Below are 25369 nucleotides of genomic sequence, written 5' to 3' on the forward strand. Positions count from 1 at the left end.
GGCGTTCAGCGGACATCCAGAGGGCTACGGAATCACTGCAGAGGCTTCATTATTAATATTTATTAATGACTCTCTCCTCTTCTCTACTACCTTACATTTGAATAAAGTAGTTTTATAAACCTTCTACACAAAATTAGTTCTTGTCAAAGAGTATAATAACCTGGTGGTAAAACAGGAACTCTTTCCTCTTCATTAACTATGCATTCATAAGTATTAAAGTAAGAGAAAAATAAATTATTCAACACTGACATTTTATTTTCTGAAGTTTATCATTTTTACAAAACAGAACAAAAAGCAGGTATCAAAAACAGCAAAGAGTTTACAGAATTTCTGCACCAGTTTTCACACAAGTCAGTGATTATGACACTGGTGTCTAATGTAAATACTAGATACAGTCTGATTTCCCTCATGGTCATAAGCATTCAGGTGATTTGTTTTAGAGCTACTGAATAATTACTTTTTCATAAGCACCGGTCATTTTTTGAGAACCGATTTGGTTTGTCCAACAAAGTGAACACTTTTTGATGTGTGGCATTTTCTTTTTTTAAAAAAACACTGAGCTAAAATACAGAATGTGTATGTGTTTGGATCCTAACCAAATCTTTTGAGATCCCAATAATTACCTTGAAAAACACTGAAGACATTTATAGGACATATTAAATACTAGTTATATACCTCATAATGTCGAAGGCAGCTACTATAATTCTAAAGAAAATAGCATTTCATTCAGAGGCTGCCCAGAGTTTCAACTACATCATAGTTTCCACATCCTTCCTGATTTGGAGTAGTTTCCCCATATAGGGCCATATCATTAGAAAAAAAAGTTTTATGCTCATGCCAAACAGGGTCTGGCATTTTACAGATACATTTGTGTAGAGCAAGATTCCTTGCTCTGTACCCTGGGTGACCACAAAGAAATCAAGAGGCCACGATTACTGGATGCTGAGAGGGAGAAGCGTACTTAAACTCACATAATCCGGAGGTGAACAGAAATAGAGTTGGAACTCGGTTGTGGTGTTCAGCCGCCACTTGTTCCAGGAACACATTTCGTTTAAATAAGGGAAGTACAGTCCAGTTTTGCAAAGTTAATAGCTGCCAGTCTCTCAAAAATTTTTTGTAAAGATCATTTCCTGGCTAGCAATGAGTTAGGAAATCGGCCTCAAATTCTGATTAAATTTCTCACTATTAGTCAAAAACAAAACCAAAAAACCAAACAACAAAAAAACTCCCCACACCAGCCAACAGGGGTTAACAATTGCACAATTAAACTTGAATGTAAATTATGCTATGTACAGACTGGTATACACATCACTGAAATCATTTTGAGAAAATGAGATATTCCTGTTGAAACATTTCTTCTATTTTATCCCAATTTCATTAAAGGAAAACTGATATGTAATTTTCTTCTTTATAGATATGAAAAGGAAACAAGGCAAAGCTGAGAGAAACAGATGCTACCCAAAGGGCAGCGGTGGCATTTGGTTGTTTTGGTCTTTGTACCAGCAACTCCCACCCCATGGGAGATATCCAGTTCCCGCCGAACTACACGGTTTTCCTTGCAGTCAAGACTCGAACAATGGACCCCACTCCTCCAGCAGCAAGTGCCTAAACACAAACCAAAGTGTCAATGTTGGCAGAATCATAAAGGCTCAATTCTCACACCAAGCAAAACATTGTTCTTTTTTCTTTTATTTTTTAAACATCTTTATTGGAGTATAATTGCTTTACAATGGTGTGTTAGTTTCTGCTGTATAACAAAGTGAGTCAGCTATATGTATACATACATCCCCATGTCCCCTCCCTCTTGCGTCTCCCTCCCACCCTCCCTATCCCACCCCTCTAGGTGGTCACCAAGCACCGAGCTGATCTCCCTGTGCTATGCGGCTGCTTCCCACTAGCTATTTTATGTTTGGTAGTGTATATATGTCCATGCCACTCTCTCGCTTTGTCCCAGCTTACCCTTCCCCCTCCCAGTATCCTCAAGTCCCTTCTCTAGTAGGTCTGCATCTTTATTTCCGTCTTGCCCCTAGGTTCTTCTGACCATTCTTTTTTTTTTTTTTTAGATTCCATATATATGTGTTAGCATACGGTATTTGTTTTTCTGACTTACTTCACTCTGTATGACAGTCTCTAGATCCATCCACCTCGCTACAAATAACTCAATTTCGTTTCTTTTTATGGCCGAGTAATATTCCATTGTATAGATGTGCCACATCATCTTTATCCATTCCTCTGTCAATGGACAGTTAGGTTGCTTCCAAAAACATTTTTCTTAAAGGGAATGTGTGCAGCAATTGATTTTGGATTCACTAATTTTCACAAGTATTTCTTGAGCACCTATTATGGGCCAGGCACTGTTCTTAGCATTGGGGATACAGTAATTAAAAAAAAAAAAACAAACCTTCAGAGTCCCTGCCCTCAGGTGCTTACAGTCTAGTGAGATCCTAGTTTACATTCTAGTGTGTTGTTTTCAAATAATAATATGTTCTTAAAGATCTGCAGCATGATGTTTTTGCTGCAAACAGGTGCTCAAATATAAATTTAGGACATTCGTTCTGCTCTCAGCAGTGTCAGAAAGAAATTCAAACTGGGATCAACCATTTTAAGTTCCGTTTAGACTAGTCAGTTTGTCAGATTTTTCTTTTTGCGAGCTAAGAAAATACTATTTAATAGCTAAGAACTTAGGAACTTTGACTTTGCCTTGGAAAATTGGAAGTCATGACTAAGAATTAGGAATTTGAAGTGCTGGTTTACTTGTGGTTGGAAACACTTACTGAATACCTTTGTGTACTGGGTACTGTGCTAGATGCTGGGGGTACAAAAGTGAACACATACAGCATTCGAGTCTACTGAGAAGAGACAGACATATAAACAGATCATTTAAATATAATATAATATATGAAATGACAGAGCTATGCTTTGGGTGCTATAAAAGCACAAGGAGGGGCATATACCCAACCTGAGGGCATAGAGGAATGTGAAATGGTGAGGGAAGGCTTCCTGGAGAAAACGATACATTAAATGGATAAGTAGGTGACAGACTGACATAAAGGGTAAAGAGGCACTGGGGCAGAGAGAAAATCATGAGCAAAGGTATAGAGGTGTGAAACATTATGGTGTGTTCAGGGAAAACACATTATTATGTTTACTGCTGGAGCATAAGGGGAAGAACAACATGGAAGATGAGGCTCGACCTGGGAACCTGGACTTGATTCTGCAGGTGACTCACAAGGGTAGATCTGGAAGTTAGAGACAGCATTCTGGCAACTGGGTGGAGAACAGATTTGAGGGAGGCAAAACTGGTAGCCAAGAGACCAGTTTAGGAAACTATAGCAACAAAATGTTAGAGATGGTTGAGTGGATGATCTGAGAAGTGTGTAGGAGGTAAGACGGACAAAAACTGGTGACTGTTAGGAAGAAATGAAGACTTAACACATGCCTCAGTTTTCCAGTCTACAAAAGGGGAATAGCAAGCATTCCGTCCTGGCATCTTTATGAGGATTAAATGAGTTAATATTTATAAAGTGCCTGGAATACAGTAACTGCTCAGTCAATGTTTGCTATGATCCTGAAACTATACTGAAACTAGGCTGATAGGTTTTAATGCTGGCTCTTCATCTGTAAATTGAGGATGATAAAGATATTTATATATCTCATAGGGCTGTTATAAGGATCACGTGAAACATAAACTAAAAGTACAGCAGCTAGTGAATAAAAAGTATTCCGTGAATAGGATGACTACATCAATTATTCTCCAAATTGATACACTGTAGAGAAAAAGGGAACTATTCATAATTATGTTGGGACAACAGGCATAAACTGGGGCTGTCTTGGGAAAACTGGGAGGCATGATAATCCTATCCATAAATGTTAGCTCTTTATATTTGACAGTGTATGAGAAATAAAGTGACTTGATCCAGGTAAAACAGGAAGTTTTGCTACCTACTCATACCTTACATGTGTGTTTTTACTCAGATACTCAGATAATAGCTTCTGAAAAACTGAGTTTTGGTAACTGTAAGATGTTAGCGAATATACACCTTACCTGTGGTTGGTTCTATTTGAATGTTACACTGCTTATATCTATACCAATATAATATAAGAGTTGGGTATTAAAGATTACCTTACCAACTGTTTACCTGAAGCTAAAAATTCCCCTTAGCCATTTTTTTTGGGGGGGGGGCGGGGGGCGGATAGTATACCAGCATCTGCTTACATTGCAAAACAAAATGCATGAAAAGAGAAAAAAAAAATGTAAGAGTTCTTGATCCCACCTCCGATTCCATTTTTTTAAACTGTGGTAAAATATAACATAAAATTTGCCACATTAGCCATCTTTAAATGTAAAATTCAGTGGCATTAATTACATTCACAATATTGTACAGCCATCACTGCTATCTATTTACAATACTTTCTCAGCTCTCCAAATAGAAACTCTGTACCCATTAAGCAATAACTCTCTGTTCTCCCTTCTCCCCAGCCCCTGGTAATCTCTAATCTACTTCTGGTCTCTATGAATTTGTCTATTCTAGATGTTTCATATAAGTGGAATCACACAACATTTGTCCTTTTGTGTCTGGCGTATTTCACTTTGCATAATGTTTTCATGGTTCATTCGTGCTGTAACATGTATCAGAACTTCCTTTTTTTCGGTCAAATAATATTCCATTGTATGTATGTGTCACATTTTGTTTATCTGTTCATCTGTTGATGGGCACTTGGGTTGTTTCCACCTTTTGGCCATTGTTAAAGAATTCGTGATTTTATTACTTATTTTCTTCTCAAAGTTTTGATTTAGTTTGAAGTTCAAGATTGTGTTTAATAAACAATAATCATTACTGAATAAACTGAAGTGTTGCATGTCAGCATCTCTTAAGACCAAGGCTAGTAAGCATAAATCTGAACTTTCATTTTCATGCATTTATTTGTAATAGCAAAGATGTATAACCAAAAAGTCAAAATAGTTATTTAGGTGAGAGGTTGTCATTGTTATTCTGCATTACAAAGGAATCAGTCATATAAGTGTATAATTCATAACTTACCTTTTCATGCCACTGCAATAACATAGCACTGCTATTGTCAGAGGGGCTCTCAAAGCCTTTATAAATATACTTCATTAGGAGATCCACACCATTCTTGTCCAGGGATTGAACTGCCTTTTCAATATCATTAGCTTTAAAAGAGATGAGCACCTTCAAGACAATGCTGCCTGCTCGATCCTGGGGGTAAATAAGTAACATCATTTAGACTCATTTTTGTGTGTGGGGTTACAGTTTTAGAAAGGCCACCCTGAGAATGTGACAGTTGAGTAAAGACCTGAAGGAAAGAGGAAACTTGTGGCATACTTGAGGAAAGTATTTCGGACACAGAAAAGGATAACTGCTGTTAGTGTGTGTTCAGTGTGTTCAAGGAATAGCAAGAAGACCCAACGTGGCTGGAGCAGAGTGGAAGACAGGAAGTCAGATAGGTAGTGGGAAGACAGAGCGCGTAAGCCCTGCAGGCCCTGGTGAGGGCTTCGGCTTCTTGTCAGAGAGGTGAGAAGATGCTGGGAGGTTCTGAGAAGAACAGGGATATAATCTGACTTACACTTTAACAGGACCAGTTGGCTGCCATGTTGAGAATAAGCCGGGGGCGGTGGGGTTGGAGGAGGGCGGGGAGAGCAGGAGACAAGGCAGATGCAGAAGCAGGGAGACCAGTTTGGAAGTTACTGCAATAAGACAGGCCGGTTTTGGCTAGCATGGTAGCAGCGGAGGTGGTCAGAAGTGGACAGGTTCTTGATATATTTGAGGGTAGAGCCGAAAGGATTTGCTTACAGACAGATGTGATAAGTTATCAATTTATTATATCAATACATTTCACTTCTTGATCTTAAAAAAAAAAAAAAAAAAAAGAGGAAACTAAATTGCAGTTCTACCATCAACCATCCTTCAGAAATAAGTTATTAATAAACAAAAATTTAAGTTTTTAAAACTTATTTTGTTTCATATCTATAGTCACTTGACTATAGATATGATATAGTGATCTTCATTCATAATGATCTTTTTTCTTTGATAAAAGGCTGCTCCAACAGCAAAGTTATTGTTTTACCCTTCAAGCCAAGCACAGGGAACACTTCATTTCCCCTTTCAACGTTTCTCTTTCTATTCAACACAAAGTGATACCTTCAGCATTCCAACTGGTCAGATTTTACAGTATGTTTCTACCACCTGTTGTTATCTTCAGTTTAAAGACTATGCAATTACCCTATTTAGAAAAATATCCTTGCACCCAGAGCTATAACCTCCCATCCAAAGCTATGATAAAAAACCACCCACATAAAAGCAAAAGCAGAAGGTGGTAAAACTGAAATTTCAATGACATTACTCACTTTTAAAAACCAAAGAAGTATTTCCCCTCATAAATGATTATGTGGTCTCGATAATTATTATGCATTTACCTTAGTTATTACTTACTAGTATTCAACTAAGGAGATTCTTGGGGCTCCTAGCATGTATGAATAGCTATGGACAGTGGGGTCAATGCTCTGGGCTTCATTTTAAACAATAAATAAGTAAATGGGTTCTTAAGAATTACTGAAAGACTACTACAGGGAATATAATTATACAACTTTTCTGAAGGGCAATTCGGCAATACCATATGCACCAAAGCCTTAAAAAAATGTGCAGTCTAAAATCCAGCCATTCACTTCTAGAAATTTATTCAAAGGAAACAATTAAGAATTTACCAAAAATTGTTCATTTCAGTACTGTTTATGACAGAAAAAAAGGTCAATTATCTAAATATACGACAAAAGATTATATATAACTGAACTGCAGCACTATCTATATGCAGCCATTAAAAAAGATATTGCAGAAACAAACTTATTGCCAAGTAAAGACGTTCATGTATGCTGCTATACAGTTGAAAAAGTAGGTTATAAAATTCCATTTTCATTAAAAAAAAAACACTCATAGAAAAACTCTATAAGCATATAGCAAAACCAAAAAATAATCATTATCTATGGGTCAGCGGTGGGATTATGGATGATTACTTTTTAATTCCCCCACATTTCTGAGTTTTCTATAATATTTAACAGAATTAAATATTAGAATTTAATTCTATGAAAATGGTAGAATTTAAAAAAAATCTTTAAAAAGCAAGTAGAAACTGTTTATTTTGTGAAAGTTTTATTCTTCAAGCCTTTGCTCAAATTCAACCTGAGTGGCCTCCCCTAAAAACACACAGATCTCTCCAATGTTTGAACTTAGTGTGTCTACCATGCAGGATTATCACAACTCAATGTTAGAGTGCTATTTTTTCATATATAAATTTTCTACCTATCAAACTACATTGTAAGCTCTTCTATGTCAAAGATAGTAAATAGTTAAAATATTTGTTGATTGTGTGACACTTCAGAGGATTTTGGTAAGAATGCTAAGATATCAGCAGAGATCGCGTGTTGTCTGTGACTCACCTTCACTGCCTGGCTCTTGGTGTTGATAGGGGGGTTTTTCAGAGCAGCCTGTAGGGCAGCTGTCATGTTTCCTGTGATGGAGGTTAAGGGGATAGCAAAAAGGGCAGCCTTCAGGAAACCGCTGTAACTCCCAGGAACCACTGGTTCTTAAGAGTTGACGTTATGCATAGAAAGAAAAATTAGTATGACTGCTATGTTCAATACTGGAAAATGCAACATGTTGGTTTCAAGGATGTCCATCATAGGTAAAATACTGAAAACAAAAGAGAACACTAAATTTTAAAAAAATAAAGCAAAAACTGTTTCATGCTTGGTTCTAATTAGTAATTGAACACCTTGATAACCTTTCATTTTCCAGTAAGACACGTATGCAAACATTATCCAGAGTGATATTTTTTAAAATTCTAAAATATATATCAGAATTATTAGGCACCAAAATGAAATAGCCTATCCTCAACCAAAATACATCTTTTTATGTGATTCTAACTGGAAAAATAAAGACCAAACTTTAACTAGAATTATATTCTATATTAACTGAAATGCTGGTAGAAAGTGCTAGCAGATTACTCTAGCAATCTGAATGATATACATTAGCAATCTCTCAATATTGATGAAAAGAGGCATTATAGAAGATATAATAATTCAATGACCCTTAGGTGGCAGCTTAATTTTTCTGTTTTGGATATTTTCTCTATTTCATAAAGGTCATTCAAACTGTCTTAGGCCACACCTATTAAATTCAGTCTCACTTTGAAAGCACCAGTGAGTTAGCAAGTATGAGAAACAGAAGGCCAATTAGACTGTCAGAACGTACAGGCATTCCCCTAAAAGGAAAACCACACAGAGTTCACTTGTTCCTCCATCTGTAGTGCCTGAACAGGGCTTGTCTCTTCTTGTAACAAGAGTAGAAGAGACAATATCTTTATATTTTAAGATGAATTGATTAAAAAGCAGATTCACTATATGGATACAGCAGTAGCATTTAAGAGTCATCCCATGTCACCTAAAATAAGTTAGTCTCACAAAACATCATTTATGCACCACCAAGAATGTTTTTACACAGAATAATCTTCACCACTTATGTTCTGAAGAAAAAGGTCTGACCAAAAAACACTATGGTTGGTGGTAGGCTGTTATTTTCAAGGCTTAATGGACTTCTAGAGAAGCATGCCTTTTGCAGATTGGCTCATTTATAAGACCTCAAACACTTAAGTATTTAAATAATGCAAAACAGCAACAGCTGATTGGGAAAGTCATGGAAATCAAAGAAACATCTGTATGTTGATAAATGTCTAATGCTGTATTTTAGGTACCTCTAAGACCAGCTATGGCTGCTACCAAATATTTTCACTCATACATTTCCCCATTTAATTTAATAGGACACTGATGAGGAAAGAGTCTAACAAGGCTTCCTAACCTTATGAATACACCCAAGAATAATTAGAAATGAGTGAATTCCGTAATTGAGAATCTCTAAAACTACAGCTTTGGTTATTGCAACATTTACATTTTACTAAAAGAGATCTGATGCAAATGCGTCCTCAAAGTAATGAATATTTAAATATGCAAAAACAACCACCAGGAACTGACAGCCACATTTTAACTAAATGGAAACGAGTCCAGCATTACAAAATGATTCTGTTTTGTACAAATGATTCGCCTTCTATTTTACTCACTGGGGTTTATTTTAAATATTTCCAGGGATTCTCTACATGCATTCCTTGTTTTCTTTCTATTGTCCTTTGCTTAGCAGGTGAAAGGCTCCCAGCTTCCTTCTGGGCAGTTTTGGTGGTTTTGTACTCACTCCCTTTCCCCCGGTTAACAAATTCTGTGCAATCTATATTTTGCCAAATCCCCTTCTCTTATGGAAAAAAAAAAAAAAAAAAGGCCACGGACAGAGGGGCCTCAATTCTGCAAACCACCCCATCTCTCCCGGCATGAAGTAAACTATCCTAACGGGGCCAAAACAAAACTACCATCACAATTAAAAGAACATCACTGAAGAAAGATGCCCGTTCCTCCCAATCAGACATGGGTGCTAATGAGACTCCGGTAAATACGGTTCTGGGAGGACAACTTCAGCGCCCCGCAACAGCCCGACTGACCAGCACCAGCGCCGCGAGGGCGCGGCCGGCACCGCGGGTTCCCGGGAGCCGAGAACTCCGGGAGCAACCTGAGGAATCGGGGGCGTGGACGGCGCGCCGGGAAGGGCAACTTTCCGAGGGCGGGACCCTGGGGTCTCGGGGCGACTCGGTAGAAATGGGAGAGCCCCCTGCCCTCTCAGAACCGGGGACCCAAAGAGACGGGGGTGCTGGGGGCAGCTCCGAACCCGGTCCCCGGCCGGGGCCCGCCGCCCTCATGCCCTGCCCGCAGCGGGGGCCCGGAAGAGGGGCTGGGTCGGGTGGGGTGGGGAGGCCGGCGAACAGAAGGATATTGCCGCAGGCAGGAGTCCACCTCGCCCTCGTCGGGCCCGGCCTGCCCGTCGCCCCCGTCTTCCTCGTCCACGAACTTGTTCTCGTCATACTCATCCACGTCCACCTTCCGGAACCGGGCCGACGACACCGTGTTCTTCGACATCCCGATCCGGATCGGTGTCCAAGGCCTCCTCTCGGTGCTGCCTCTACCTTAGCAAGCCCAGCCCAGCTGGAACCCGCAGACTGGCGCCTTCACTTCCCTCTTCCGCTCAGAGGCGTCGCCGGCAGCCGCGGCTCGGGTGGTTCTGGGCCTGCGCGCTGGCCGAACTCCTTCCTCCTCAGGCTCACGCTCTTCTTGAGCCTCCTACGCCGCCTCCGCTCTCCTCCGAGGGGAGCGCACCAGGGAGGGAGCGCGTTGGACGCAGTGCGCAGGTGCGGACTCTCTGCAAGAAAGGGGCGGGGCGGGGCGAAGGAGGCGGGGGCGGGCGGGGGCGGGGCAGGAGGGAGGGCAGAAAGTGGTGCCGCGGGCAGAGGTAAGAGGCGATTGGTCCTCCTAGTGCGTCACGTGATCCCTAGGGGGTTTCCATAGAAACGCTTCTCTGCGGTCCAGTCTAGGGGGTCTTAGGTTGGCTGCGATGGGCACTGGTGGCGGGTGGCCTTGGCTTTGCTGCAGCCGCCGCCGTCCAGGACCTGTCATCGGGGTCCTGCGTAAGGTCCGGCTGGCACGGACTTGCCTGTGAGGTGGGATGGACTGGTTGCCGGACCAAGTCCCCTGCAGTTGGCAGGAGTATGAGGCGGAGTGATGCACGCCCAGCCGCCCAGGATCGTTCTAGTTGTCAGAGGCATCGCTTCGGACTGTGTGCTGCCCGTGGCTTCGTTCCCGAGCCGGGAGCCCCTTCTCGGGGTTGGACCTACGCTGCGCGGCCAGCGGGAGGTCCCCAAGGACGGAGTCGAAAGGTCATATCTTATGTCAGTGCTGTGTAACGGCATAGCGACTGCACCTGCAGAACTCGAATTAGGTATCGTAACCATTGGGAAGGAGGGGGAGGTGGCTGGGTAGGGGCTGGGGTCCGGTGGCAAGACTGGGGTGAACCTGTGGAATTTGGGGTAGGGTCAGTCATTGACATCTTAAAATAAGTGGTTGTTTGGAGCAGGAATGCTAGAAAAGGGTAGGGGCGAGTTTCACTCTCTGGCGCTGAGGGGAAACAAAATGTGTAAGGATTAGTTGAAACCAGACCTTTAAGATTTATCTTTATGGTTTAAGATTTATACGATCCCGCTAGGCCAGCTTTTTATTGTATTTGACATCTCCATTTATGAGAGCAAAGCTCTTATTGAGCAGGTAAAAAGCATTAAAACTGAGGAAATGGTAGTTGGATTGTGTGTGTAACACTGAAATACAAATATCTGCAGAATAAAATTAATTTGGACGTTTGTCAGGTTTAGTTTAATTTCACCTCTAGCAGAAGGCCGGCTGCTGCCCTAAGTACCTCAGTCCTTGGTTTCTTGTGCTGTAATTGAAAAGAGAACTGGGCTTAGAATCAGAAAACCCTGGCTCGTGTCTTGACTCTTCCTTCCACTCATAATCTATTGACTGAGGTACACCACTTAAAATTCTGAACGTCAGGTTTCTCATTGCAAAAGTGGGGCTAATAATGTGTACTTAACAAGATTGTTCTGAGGATTAAATACAAGAAAGTGTTTGAAACTCTAAAATTCTGCGTAAATATAAATTGCATGTTATCTGTACCATTGATTTTGGCACTAGTCTTATAAATTACTTAATGATATATTGTGTTTTATCTTGCCCCTGGAAGAGATAGATTCTAGAGGGCAGAGACTGTCTTATATTTCTTTTCTTTTTTTTTAAATTGAAGTATAGTTGATTTACAATGTTGTGTTAGTTTCTGGTGTACAGCAAAGTGATTCAGTTATACGTATATATTGTATCTTCCTTTACATCTGACATAAAGCTAAGCATGCAGAAGGTACTCAATACATTCAGGTACTCAGTTACTCATTGATAAATGAATAAATGTGACAGACAGTACAGTTTGAGGGTCACACTGAGAATAATGAATCAGAAAGAAGAGGAAGAGAGATCTCAAAGTCAAACCTTTGTTGGACATATATACATACATATGTGTATATATATCTGTATCTATATCAATATGTATATATGTATACATAGATAGATAGGTAGATAGCTAGAGACCCTTCAGGAATGGAATGCATCCTTTTTTCTTGGGAGGAAGAAGCAATATGGCATTTTTCTTTTCCCAATTAAATTACCCTTCTATAAGAATATCATTTAAGTGACATTTATTTAAGTCAACACTCAAGTTACGAGCAAACACTGCTAAAAACTCCCCCAAGGGCTGTCTTAAGACAGCAAAGGAAAATTTTCTACCTGTTGGTAATATTTATTTTAAAAAGTCATATACCAAAGTATCAGATCATTACTATGGTGAATGGCATTATATAACTTAGAATAAAGATTTGTTTTAATATTTTTTCTCAGTTTCAATCTTTTGCTAACTCTAGTAAGAGCTAAACAATATAGTTGTTTAAATGCTAAAGATGATTGTACTTTTTGTTCTTCTAAATAAAGATTTTCTTTGAAGAGAAAATTGAACATTAGAAGCACATTTGAGAACAAATGGAAACAAGGATTCAAGAGCTAATACATCCCTTCTCTTACATTTCTGTTCTTTTGTATTAGGGCTTATTTAGGAAATTTCTTTATTCTCCTTTTTTAGAACTGGGAAAGAGCACCAGAGTAGAAATCAACTTAAGGGAATAGTGAGTGGAATTTTAAAAATCAAGTTGTTCAAGTGTATAATTGTCTTGATTGCTCAGAATTTTGCTCTGTGTGTTGAATGTGTTAAATATAATTAATTACTTCTTAGCCACATAAAGCATATTACATTTGAGATGTAATCGTGTGAAAAATGTCCTTTTCCAATGCAGTATTTTTTTTTTTTTTAAAGAGGTAATTCTTTTTTTTTTTTTTTTTAAACTTTTGGGTTTATTTATTTATGACTGTGTTGGGTCTTCGTTTCTGTGCAAGGGCTTTCTCCAGTTGCGGCAAGTGGGGGCCACTCTTCATTGCGGTGCGCGGGCCTCTCACTATCGCGGCCTCTTTTGTTGCGGAGCACAGGCTCAGTAATTGTGGCTCATGGGCCTAGTTGCTCCGCGGCATGTGGGATCTTCCCAGACCAGGGCTCGAACCCATGTCCCCTGCATTGGCAGGCAGATTCTCAACCACTGCGCCACCAGGGAAGCCCAATGCAGTATTTTTTAATGTCTCACAATGATAAGTACCTAGTGCCCAGTGGGTACTCAACACCTTTCCATCCAATGAATTAACCTGACAAGTTAATTCTGGAATCATATTTAGAGATAGAGCTTTTTTTTAATGGATACATTAATTATCTCCCTACCCTCATTAGCTAATAGTTAACTCTATATAAACCTTTAGGGAAATTTCTTTGTGTGTGTGTGTGTGTGTGTGTGAAGAAAACAGTCCTTAATAATCTTTTAATTAGAAAATATACATTCTTCTACTTTCTTGCAAATTCAAAATTTTTAATGTTGATCATGGCACTTAACTCATTTTAAGTAGTATTATTTTTCCTATTTTAATTTTTCAAATGAGTGCTTATCCCTGAAATAAAGGATCCATATGGTTTCAAGATATTTTATTTATTGTGCAAATAACCTGGTTTGGTTACTAAAGTAATGCAGAATCTGAATTTTCTCAAGGTTAATGCTGCAATGGTAGTATGTACCTCTTTCTGATTTTCTGTGATGATGCAAAGAGTGAAGGATCTTTTTAGTTAGAAAGGATTTTAATGAAACTATCCCGTAATAGATCTCTCTTTTCAGATATTTTGAACCAAGTACTTTACCTACTATGTGCTTCTTTTCCCCAAATTTTTCAATATTTACTAATTAACAAACCAAAACATTGAGTCCTGTGCACTATTGTTTTTATTATTTGAAGTGGAAGTGAACTCATTGTTAATCAAACATGTCAAAAGTATTATAAATATAAAATAAACAATTTTCAGTTCTGGTAATGATAATTTAATACCACTGTTCTCTAGCAACATAATTATTACAATATAAAAAGTTTTTTAGCATGTTATCCATAGACTATGCTATGGTTTAACGCTTGTACTTAATATCCAAATGAACTGGTTCAGTGTTGAAACACTAACCTTCAAATCTTTGGGTTTTTTCTTTGTGATTAATTTTAGCTTTACATAACTTTATGATTACACACTGAGGTAGAGTAGATAGGGTGAACTATTTTACGATAGGACCTTTATTCTTCAAAGATTAAAACAAATTTTTAATCTGTACTCTTATCTCAGGAAAAAAGTTTAGTGCTCAATCAGAGAATACACCTTGTTTTTTAAACATCATTGTGAATGGGAGTCTTTCTATTTAAAAATTTTTTTTACCTGTTTATGATAATATAAAGGAAAGCTATGGGTTTAAAAATTTACTTATTCTCTATTATTTCCCATTACTGGGATCTCTCATTAATGCTAACTGTTGTTTTAAGGCTACATTTATTGTCACAATATACATTGTAGTATTTGAGGTAATGATAATTTACATCTTTTCCAATATTTATATTACATTTATTTATTTTTCTTATCTTGTTGCATTAGCTAGATGCTCAAAAACAGTGTTGAAAAATTGGATAGTAGGCTTCTCTTCTTTGTTTCTATTTTAATGGCAATGTCTTTGGTATTTTACCAGTTTTTATTTCCTATTTCTTTATGATTTTTAGGAATGACTGCTGAAAGTATCAAATGGTTTTTCGGGGGATCTAATGCTGAAATCTTATAGATTTGGATCTTTTAATTTGTGAATGTGATGAATTATATTTTTTCTGCACTAAATCATTCCTACATTTCTAGAATAAACTCTATTTGACTATTTTATTACTTTTTAGATTTGGTTAGTTTATATTTTGTTTACACGATTTCAGAATCTATATGTATAAGACTGGTCCACAGTTTCATTTCTTTGTGCTATCTTTATCCAGTTTTGATATTAGGATTAGTCTAGCTTTGTAAGATGAATTGAGAAGATTTCACCATTTTTTCTATGCTCTGGAATAGTTTGAATAATAGAAAATTACCATGCTGTTTTTTCTTTGAAAGTTGTAGAATGTGCTTACAAAATTATCTGGGCTTGCTGAGATTTTTAGAGGTAGATCTTTGATCATCTTTATATTCTGTGGTTATTGACTTGTTTGGTTTTTTTTCTCCGAGTTAATTTTAGAATTTATATTTTTCTTAGTAAATCATGCATTTCATCTAGATTGCCAATTTATTGGCAAGAAGTTCCACAAAATATTTTGTACAATTATTTTAATATCTTCCATGACCACAGACATATTGCTTTTCTCATTGCTACTATTAACTATTTAAGCAAAATATTAAAATCAACATATTTTTCTTCTTCCCCCCAACCTGATTATCACAAGTTCTAGTAACATATCTTTACTTCCTATAGAAAGTGGCTATCTCAGACTTAGAGGGTTGATAAAATTTGAAAGATCCTACATTTTCTATCCCTTTCTACTGTCTATCCTTATTCTGTTAACATTTTATGAATAATAACAACCACTTAGTGAGTGTTTACTGTGTTTTAGACACTTGGTAAATAAGCTCTTTACTTATTTTATTTAATCTAGGGCCTAGGAATTAGTGTTTCCATATTACGGATGAGGAAACAAAGGCTCAGGGAGGTTGTGTAACTCAGCCAGTGATGCTCAACTAGCAAGTGGCAGATTCGTATGGGAATTAGGTCTACTTTCAGTAAGTCTCTTAATTCCCAATTCTACTACTTACCTTTTGCTAAAAATAAGGATATAGCTAAGTACCGAGAGTCTAAATAAATCCACACAATAGCTTGAAATGAACTATAAATTGTGAACTTTAAAAAACTTATTATAATGATTTTTTTAAAATATATTTGGTTTTCGGATATTCCTGTGCGCCTTCCACACCTTATCTCAGTATTTTGAGACTAGACATAGAGCCTGTTACCTAATATTTAGTCCGCCACAAAAGATGACCTTTGTGTGTGTGTGTGTGTGTGTGTGTGTGTGTGTGTGTATGGAGAGATCAGTAGGTGTCAATTAGTAATTCCACTTAATTTTTTAAAAACTGTGGCAAAATACACATAACATACAATTTACTGTCTTAACCATTTTAAAGTATACAGTTAAGTAGTATTAAGTACATTCCATTGTTGTACAACCGTCACCACCATCCATCTCCAGACCTCTTTTTGTCTTGCAATACTGAGACTCTGTATCCATTAAACAATAATTCTTCATTCCACCCTCGCCCCAGCCCCTGGCAACCACCATTTTACTTTCTAAGATGATAAATTTGATGACTCTAGGTACCCTATATAAGTGGAATAATACAGTATTTGTCTTTTTGTGACTGGCTTATTTCACTTAGCTTGATGTCCTCAAGATTCATCTACGTTGTAGCATGTGTCAGAATTTCCTTCCTTTTTAAGGCTGAATAATATTACATCGTATGAATATGCCACACTTTACCCATTCATCCATCAGTGGACAATTGGGTTACTTCCACCTTTTGACTAATGTGAATATTGCTGCTTTGAATATGTGTGTACATATATTTTTTTTGAGACCCAATTTTCAATTCTTTTGGGTTTATACCCAGAAGTGGAATTGCTGGATCATTTTTTTTGTTTTTGTTTTTTAAGGAACCAGTTCTACTTAATTATTTAAATAGGGTAATAAAGCAATGTTCCCAAGCCTAAGGCCTCTGATTTGCTATATCCCTGAGAGTCAAGGACATCCAAGGTAAGGCAATCTCAGGACTTATGTTTGTTTTGAGGTCCTGGGTAACAAGGAATGGGGGTGGGGAGAGTACCAAAACTCTGGGGTCTAGAACCTACTTAAGTTCTCCACCCCAGCCCACCCAGCCTACCTAGCTCCCAGAGTCTAGAGGATGTCCATTGGTACACTAGTTTGAGCAGGATCACAGAAAAGCCACAGGACTGGTACTAAATAGATATTGATTTTTCCAGCCTTTATAGTGAGTACATATTATTATTATCTTGAGAGGCATTAAAGCATTGTGATTAAGAACATGGGTTCTGGAGCTAGACCTCCTAGGTTTGACTCTCAGATCAGCCTTTACTATTTGAGCAATTACTTAAGCTTTCCTTATTTGTAAAATAGGTACTATAATAATAACTACTTCGTAGAATTATTGGGAGGATTAAATGAGTTAATAATTTAAGTACTTAGAAAAATGCCTGACATATAGCTCTCACTAAATGTTAAGTAGTAATAATATTATTTTTAATTAGTATAGGTTACCATTTGGCTTTCCTTAAAACCCTTGGAAACAAGATAAATAACATTCCATTGTGTGAGTTAAACTTTTTGGATTGCATGCACTATGAATCAAGAAAAGATATCTAATATCATTTTAAAGAGATAAGATTTGCTCCCAGGCTACCAGGATTAGATTGTAGCTTGATGAAAAATTAACATCTATAGAAAATCAATACTAGTCATGATAGGAAATGGTTATAGAGGTTTATGTTTTTTCTCACAGCCTTGGCCCACCTAAACACTGTCCAGGGGGCAGGTGCCCTTGTGCATATCTCATCGTTTCATTCCAAGTGGCAGATGTCTGTCCCTGGTAAACAGAGTCTGACAGCACTAAACATTAGAATCACATTATGAACTCCTCTAATCCGCAGAGCAACCTTCTCATTATAGTTTGGCTTTTCATGTAGCTTATCTACATGGAGAGACTGTATAGACTGGACAACTTGAATATCTGGTTTCATATCCAGTTGTAAGTCTCACTGGAAATCAATTAGCTTTCTGCTTTTACATGTAAATCTTGGGAGTTTTGTTAATCTGGTCTGCCCCTGATTTATAAATCCATTTTCTGTATAAGGACTAAGCAAGTGGTGGAGCCTACAACAGTGAGACCCAAACCCTGCACCATGTTTGATTCACCAAGGAAAAGTTCCCCTCCCCCGGACTCTCATCAGTTTCTTGGGACCTACTCCCCTGCCTTTTTTAGATCAGCGCACCACTAGCTCCTTTAATTTATCGGCTTGTATTTTCCTTATTGGAATTACCGTATGTGTGGTGGCAGTTATACTTCTTTGCTATCACCATTGCCAGTTTGCTGAGGAAAGGTGGAGCATTCCAATTTCTACTCTTCCCTAAATCTCTGGGCCAGCTTGACACAAACAAGAATCCATTGCATGGTGAGCAGGAAGACCTGATCGTTGCACCGTAAGAGCCCACTCTATGCAACTATTGCTCTGATATGTGCCATCTTAGAGCAAAAAGAGCTCAAGGGAACCTTAAAGATGAGCTAGCTCATATCTCTTGTTTTACAGATGAGGAAATAGAGACTACTTGCCTAGGGTCCTATATCTTTATGCTCTCTTAACAGTCTCTTGTCTAAAGCTTGACTCTATTGGCCTGGACTCATGATCTATCAGTAACATTTTTCTTCCTAGCCCCAGTCTTATCTAACCAGTACAAAAATGTAACCGTCAAAAACACTTTTCTTTCCTATTGTTTTGGCAACATTTCCCCCTTTGTCATATACCGCTGATGTCCAGGCTTACATTTGAAATACAAATTCATCATAGATTTCACACTATGTTTCTAACTGGATCCTTTGTATCCTGATTGATACTGTGGTCTTTTTGACCACTTTGGAGACACATCTCATATTAACTAATTGGATGTCCTTTTTTTTTTTTTTTTTGAGGAGCCCACAAGGCAAGTTGTTTCAGAGCTGTCTCCCCCGGCCCCTCCGACTTACTGACGCTATTAGCTGAGTCACCCACCTGGATCTGTCTACTTTTACCATGATCAGAGATCCTGATTTTGTCATCTTAGGGTCTTTTTAAAGAAAGAACTCTACATCCCAAGTTGTAGACACATGGTTTCATAATCCAATAATAAACTTCAACAGTACCTCTTTAAATAATAATTACTGTATACCCACAATATAATTATATTCTAATCTATAAAAAATTTCAGGTTAACAATAGAAATTCCTTTTAAAATTTTATTCGTGTTTATTTTAATCACAATAGAAAGTTCTATTCTAAACATTTTTCTTTTCTCCCCCTGCCCCCACTTCCTCCTCTCCCTCCTCCTCCTCCTGCTCCTTCAGCATGGAGTATTATGTGCTTTAAGTTTTTTCTTCTAATGGCAAAACTATCTTATTAGCTTAGCATTCATTTTTACACATATTAAGAAAATATTTAGTAGCAAGTGACAGATGAATGCACATTTTTCTTGTAATGCATTTTTACATATTTCTAAGAGGGAAGTGCAGCAAACAGTTAAACGTAAACAAGGGGCTTTAATGTACACGCTCAAAGGGTTAGTCAAGGAGCACTTCTCAGAAGTGTGTTTTGAACAAGATTTTAAGAGACGGTATAGATGTGCACTGGTAAAAAAGAAAGGGGTCAGAAAAAAAGGGAAGTAAAACAAATTATGCATTGGGAAGCTATATCAGAAAAGGGGGGAATGGATTCTATCAAAAAAAGATGTTCATTGCAGTATGATTAAGCAGGCGCTTGGCTGGAACGGAAAAGGAATGTTGGGGCGTGGCGACTTGTAAAGTTATTGAGATGTCGATTCACAGTCTTGCTACCCACGTTTTGCCTGGCTACTGTGCCAGACCCTAAGGGAAAAACAAAGAGGAGAGAGAGACAGTGCTTGATCTACAGGAACCTACACTCTTGCTGGTAAGACAGAGCAACAGGAAGGTAGAGGAGGAACCTTAAAAGCCAGTAAGAGTGGCTTGGATTTTATGTGGTGTGTGATGGAAGGCGTTTTGGAGACTTTCATGTATTCTCCTGCCTCTATTATCTGCTCAAGAGGGAAAGATCAAACTGAGCAGGTGGCTGGTTTCAAAAATCAATTTTGGCAGCTATATCTAATCAATTAGCGAAAGAGCTTTTCTCCACACAAACTATTTTGAACCATTTTAGAAAAAAAAAAATGAGCTGCCTAAAATCTGTCCACGGTTAACAATTAATGGAAAATCACTGATTTGCCTTTGCAGGCAGCACTTAATGTCAGTAACTCAGGCTGTTTTCCAATTTTGCAGTAAATTTTTATACTGAAACCAATTTAGGAAGCTATTTAGTCCATGGGCTTCTTTAGTCGAAAGATGATGTGGGTAGTGTAGAGTAATGACATTTTCTTATCCACATCAGAATATTAGCAAGTTACTAATGGCTCCATTTTGATACTGTCACTTTTAAAATACAGGAGAGAGATAAAGTTGCTTACGGAAACATTGTGGATTATGTTAAAAACAGTGTTGCTTTATAATAGTTGAGATAATAAATAATTCAGGTTTTGCTTTTAGTGTATCAGTTTATCTCCATCTTGGATCAGACCTAAGAGAGAAAGTTCCCAGGTTTCTGTTGCCTATCTAATCAAGTCCTCTGGTAGTAGTTTGGTCTCTTGTTGTAGGAATGCCAATTTTAATTTTTCCCTTTCTTCTTCTTCTTTTCATCTGCCTCTTTGCTACTAGCAAACTGTTCGGTGATTTCTACTCTCTCCACTGGCATTCCAATGGGAGGCCTTCTGAGATCATTGGTTTCCTGGAATGATATTTGAGGCATATTTAAGTGCTTTACGATATTCCTGGGTTTATGTGGGTTTTGTCCTACATGGATTGGTGGTAGGTTTCTGAAAGGCACCAGTACGAAAATGACAGGAACCCTGGGGTCTAGGGTCAGATTGGGTTGCAGTTGTCCACTTGTCACTTGAAAAGACTGTCTGGGAAAGACATTGTTTAAGTGGTAGCCCTCTAAAGCTGCCTGAGCTTTTATGTTCTGATTCTCTTTTGCCTGGGGAAGAATATTGGTGAAATAGGGTTTCACCCCTGTTATGGCATTGATTTCATATGCATTGTGCCTGTCTGCCAGTGCTCTCCCGGTTAAAATGGGCTGGAAAACAGTCACTCCCGACATACCACTCACAAAGTTGTTGAGGAGAGAATGCCAAATCCCACCACTTATTGGGCTCAAAGTGACCTGCGGCCATAAACTGGCCAGGCTCCGGAGAGCTTCGCGGTTCCACGCGGAGGCAGGAAATTCAGCCTCAGTATGATAGAGCTGAGAAAAGTAAATACTAAGAGTGACGTCTGGATACATTACCAGGAAATTGTACATTTTGCTGATGCAGCAGTGGTTAGCTTCGTTGCAAGGGGAGTTGCTGGAATACAGAATGATATGCCTGATGCCGTCGTTGTTGTGTATGGCGGAGTCAAAGTAACCATTCATCTCAAATAACATTGATTCCGGATGGGTATCATTCCCAGTGCAACTGCTAGCGTGGCCCTTTTGCACCAGGCTTCCAGAAGAAGTTTTTAGTTCATAGAATGTGAGGTGTTTTGTTTGAGGATATGTTGGTCCGTAAGGGAATCCAAAAATCTGATAAAATTCTGTGTAGGGAACTCTTGCTTCTTCACCTGTCCGAATATGGTAAGGACAATTAGAGCAATCGAGAGAGAATCTCAGCCAGTAATAAGGTTTTACTATTGTTCCACGATTGGCTAGGTATTCCTCATATAAGGGCTCCATTGCTAGTTTTATTGTCTTCTAGCCGCAACCCTAAACAAGGAAGAGAAATTATATATAAAACCGATGCAGGGAAAATGAAAGACAATGCATTAATCTATTGAGCCATACTTTTCTTTAAAGGAATTAGCCTAGCAACTATGGTAGCATCTTTGATTCTAAAAGATAGTGACTTATAGCCATAGATTAGAAAGTTCAGGATTCTAATCCTGAGGATTAGACAGATCCTGGGTAGGAGACAAAAAAGAAAGGCACAATACACTTTTACCTATTCCATAGATTCTGAGGCAATAGAGCAAATGGGTTAACAGTGCAAGTTCTAGAAACAGACTGTCTTGTTTCAAATCTAGGCTCTGCTGCTTACCAGCTTCGTGACTTTTGGCAAGTTATAGAACGTCTAGGAGCCACAGCTTCCTTCTCTGTAAAATGAGGATAAGAATAGAACCTATCTCACAAGATTATGTCGAGGATTGAATGATGGAATAAATATAAAATGCTTTATTATGTGCCTGACACATATTGAGGACTCGATACATACTAGCTCTCAGTAGTAACAGTATAAATCCCCCAGGTTATCATGATTCTGGTTTATGACAGTACGAAGAAATAAGCAGGGGTTTTGCATTTTGTTCATAATATTCTTCCTTTGATTCTTTTCTGAATATGAAAGTATCTAATATATTGTGCGGAGGTTTTGAGTGTGCTTTCATTTAAAATCAGCTATTTCTTCAAATCATTGGCAATAAGTTGGAGGTGGTTTTCTTTTGGGGAATAGAATCTTAGGGTCTATTTTGCTTAATGGTAAAGACTTCTTGGAGAAGTGCCACTTGAGTATTCTTTGGGTTGTGGACCCTCATTCATTGACATTTGAGAGTTTTATTTCCAGTGGGTGGGTCTTATTAGAGTATTTTGGAAACCTTACTATTCTGGGAAGCAAAGATGATTCTTCAGGATATTCCAAATAAATAGTTTCTTGGACGTTAAGCCCCCAAAGTTGAGATTTTAAGTAATGATTTTTCCTTTACAAAAATATCCCTTCAGTATCATTGTTCCTAAGCAGCAGCCAAGGGCATTATAATATAGTTTTAGAAACATTTTAAAGTAACTTTTTATTTTACAAGTATTACGTGTTTCTTTTGTAGAATATTTTTTAAAATGCTGATACATAAAAAAAAACCTCATACCACTTTGTATCAGTTTACATTCCCATCACTGTTAACAGGTCTATTCCCCCCAGTCTTTTTGCTGTGTATGTTTGCAATGCACAACATAATTAAACCATGTTTTATACTTTGTTTTTTCACTTCGTATTATGTCATGAGGTTTTTCTTCAAAAAACACAATGTTCATGGCTATTTTATCACAAAACTATAACAGGTTCTTTCCTCTTATCATTATTATAAATAATACTTTGATGAACATTTCTGTAAATAAATCGTTCATGTCTCCAATTCTTTAATGTAGAGAACTAAAAGTTGTATTATTAGATCAAGCTTTGTCAGATTGTTTCCTAGGATGATGGACCAATTTTGTCACTGTCTCCCAGTGTTGTTTATTATGCCCTTTGTCAATTTGAGAAGTGAGCATCAGTATCTCTTTATGGTTATACTTTGTACCTTTTGAATTCCTGGTGAAAAGGTACAAAGTATACCTTTTTACATGCTTATTCGTCTGTAGTATTTATTATTCTGTGAAAGATATATGATCCCTTACCATTTTCTTTTTTGTTTGAGGTTTTTCTGATTGATTTGCAATAACTCCTTATGTATCAAGAACATTAGCTGTCATATTTGTTGCAAATATTTTACCTGGTTTATAGAGCCTTTTAATTATGCTGATGGTATTTTTAATTGAGCCAAATTTTACATTTTATGTGGTCTAATTTCCATTATGATTTATTTTTTACTACTGTATTTAGAAAAGACTTCCCATCAAAGAGGAGTTTAAGTATTCCCCGTTATTTTCTTCTAGTATGTATGATTTGTACATTAAACTCTTTGTCCAGGCAGCAAAATGAATAAAGCAGAAAATTTTAAAGGGATAAACTGACCATTGCAACAAAATTAATTTCTCACTTTTCGAAATCTAATTTATCACTTCAAAAGTATTTATTACAGCCTCTCATATGGAAGCTCTTTGATCAACTTCTGTCTTCCTCAACCCAGATCACCTCAGTATTTGTATTTGATAGAGCCTGATCTCCAGGCTGAAATCTGCAGAGTTCCTCTGCTAGCCCTGTCCTGGGCAGAAAATATTTTAGGAGCTTCAGTCCAGCTGTTGATGGGATATGACTTTACCCATGTCACCATTATCCTAATGGCTGATATCTCTTCAGTAACTCTGGGCACCGCATACCCATCAAATTCCAGATTTCATCTAATCTCTGACATGTCAACTTAGTCCATAGAATTGGGTGTTTACCTCAGTTGGCTCCTTAGTGCTATATTTTCCTGCCCTGAGGCTTCTTACACCTTGCATAGATTTTCCATGGGATCCTGGACTCTTTTCCTTCTTAACCCTTGGCAGCAGGCTGATCACCTAGAACCCGACAGCATCTCCTGCTTGATCCTGAGTGTTGTTTTCTCCTTGGATCTGTTCCTCTCTCAGCCTTACTCATGAAACTGGATCTCTCTGAATATCAAAACTTGCTGAAACCAAGCCCAAAGTCTCACTCCCTTTTGAATATTGTGCCCTGAATGTGGTCTGCCATTGGGTGGTTACAACTTAAATTACAATGTCAACTCACCCATAGGAAATTTACAGGTTGATTTGGTTAAAATGTTATGGAAGCGGTACCAAGAGGCCCTTTTCTGCCTTTCCTTTTTTTTTTTTGGAGTGGGGTGTGCAGAGATAACTATATGTAATAGTCCCAGAATTATCCTTCTGGGAAGGAGAAGTCTTTGTGTTTTCAAGATAAAGACAGTATGGAAAGTCCTGATTGCTTTTCTAAGCACGCCTTCCTTTGCCTCCCTCTCCTATGGCTATTTTAGCCATGAATGATGCATCATTACTGTCTTAAAGGAGATCTTGAGGACTAGTGGCTTTTATATGTAATGATGGGAGTTCTGGAGTTTCCTTCTTGCTGATGGCTTTTTAGGGTCAACCAACGGCGGTTCCCTATTGGCAAGTCTTCACTTTTTCAGAAGATTTTAATCACCCTCATCTGAAGGGGAAGCAGGAAAGAATTCCTGCCTCCTTTGAACACTTACAGGATTTGTAGTTTATATCATCAATTTGCCATTTACGACAGACTGTCTTGTCTTGTTAACTTTTGGTATCTGACCTTTCGTTCTCTCCTAATCAGGCTGAGACATGTCCTGTTTAGCCCAGGGACTACCTCAGGCACCTTGATTGGTTCGCAGGCCGGGTTGGCTAAGACTTGTTTCCCCACCTTCCTGTGTCCCTACCGCCTAATCCTTTCCCTTCTGCTTTGTCTGTGCTTGGGAAATGCATGTTGCCCTCAGTCAAGCAGATCCACTGGCAGTAGGAAGTAGAGAGCTGCAGAACCCAGCTCCTGGCATCTACTCCCTGTGAGTGGCCCCCTGGGCTACGGCTGTGAGAGGACAGCCTTCCTTAGTTTAACATAAATGATCCATACATGAGGACAATCTGCTTTCTTTTCACTCAACTAGGATTAGTGAGTGCTGGTAAAGCACAGTTTGCACTGGAGTAATTGGAAAATGGAGTTTGCCCTTCCCAATCTGTGCGCAATCTGTTAGCAGCTAAAAACAAATGTTAGCAGTTATAATTACCATCATTTTGTCTCCAGGCTTGGATCACATTCCAGGTGTTCTAGGAGTTGGTCCATTCCCTTTTTTTTTCCCCCTTTAAGTCCCATACCCTGTTT

The 25369-nt window shown here is 38.3% G+C and overlaps 3 protein-coding genes across 4 annotated transcripts in view; 1 reads left to right on the forward strand and 2 right to left on the reverse strand.

Annotated features, from left to right (window-relative positions):
- Positions 1–230: 230 nt before the first annotated feature.
- On the reverse strand, positions 231–10256 carry ARPC5 (actin related protein 2/3 complex subunit 5). Its single transcript, XM_036873234.1, has 4 exons — positions 9888–10256; positions 7454–7526; positions 5043–5219; positions 231–1605 (listed from the first exon to the last, which is right to left on the reverse strand). The coding sequence occupies exons 1-4, from the start codon at positions 10028–10030 to the stop codon at positions 1543–1545; spliced, it is 456 nt and encodes a 151-aa protein (XP_036729129.1). The 5' UTR covers positions 10031–10256; the 3' UTR covers positions 231–1542.
- A 245-nt stretch (positions 10257–10501) lies between these two features.
- The window catches only part of RGL1 (ral guanine nucleotide dissociation stimulator like 1), a 286150-nt gene continuing 271282 nt past the window's right edge, over positions 10502–25369 (forward strand). For both annotated transcript variants that reach the window (XM_036863740.1, XM_036863756.1), the window contains exon 1: positions 10502–10886. The gene's annotated coding sequence lies outside the window, so the exon portion shown is untranslated. The remainder of the gene's footprint in view (positions 10887–25369) is intronic.
- On the reverse strand, positions 20422–21525 carry APOBEC4 (apolipoprotein B mRNA editing enzyme catalytic polypeptide like 4). Its single transcript, XM_036824093.1, has one exon. The coding sequence runs from the start codon at positions 21523–21525 to the stop codon at positions 20422–20424; it is 1104 nt and encodes a 367-aa protein (XP_036679988.1).

This window comes from Balaenoptera musculus, chromosome 1, assembly GCF_009873245.2.
Source record: "Balaenoptera musculus isolate JJ_BM4_2016_0621 chromosome 1, mBalMus1.pri.v3, whole genome shotgun sequence".
NCBI lineage: Eukaryota > Metazoa > Chordata > Mammalia > Artiodactyla > Balaenopteridae > Balaenoptera > Balaenoptera musculus.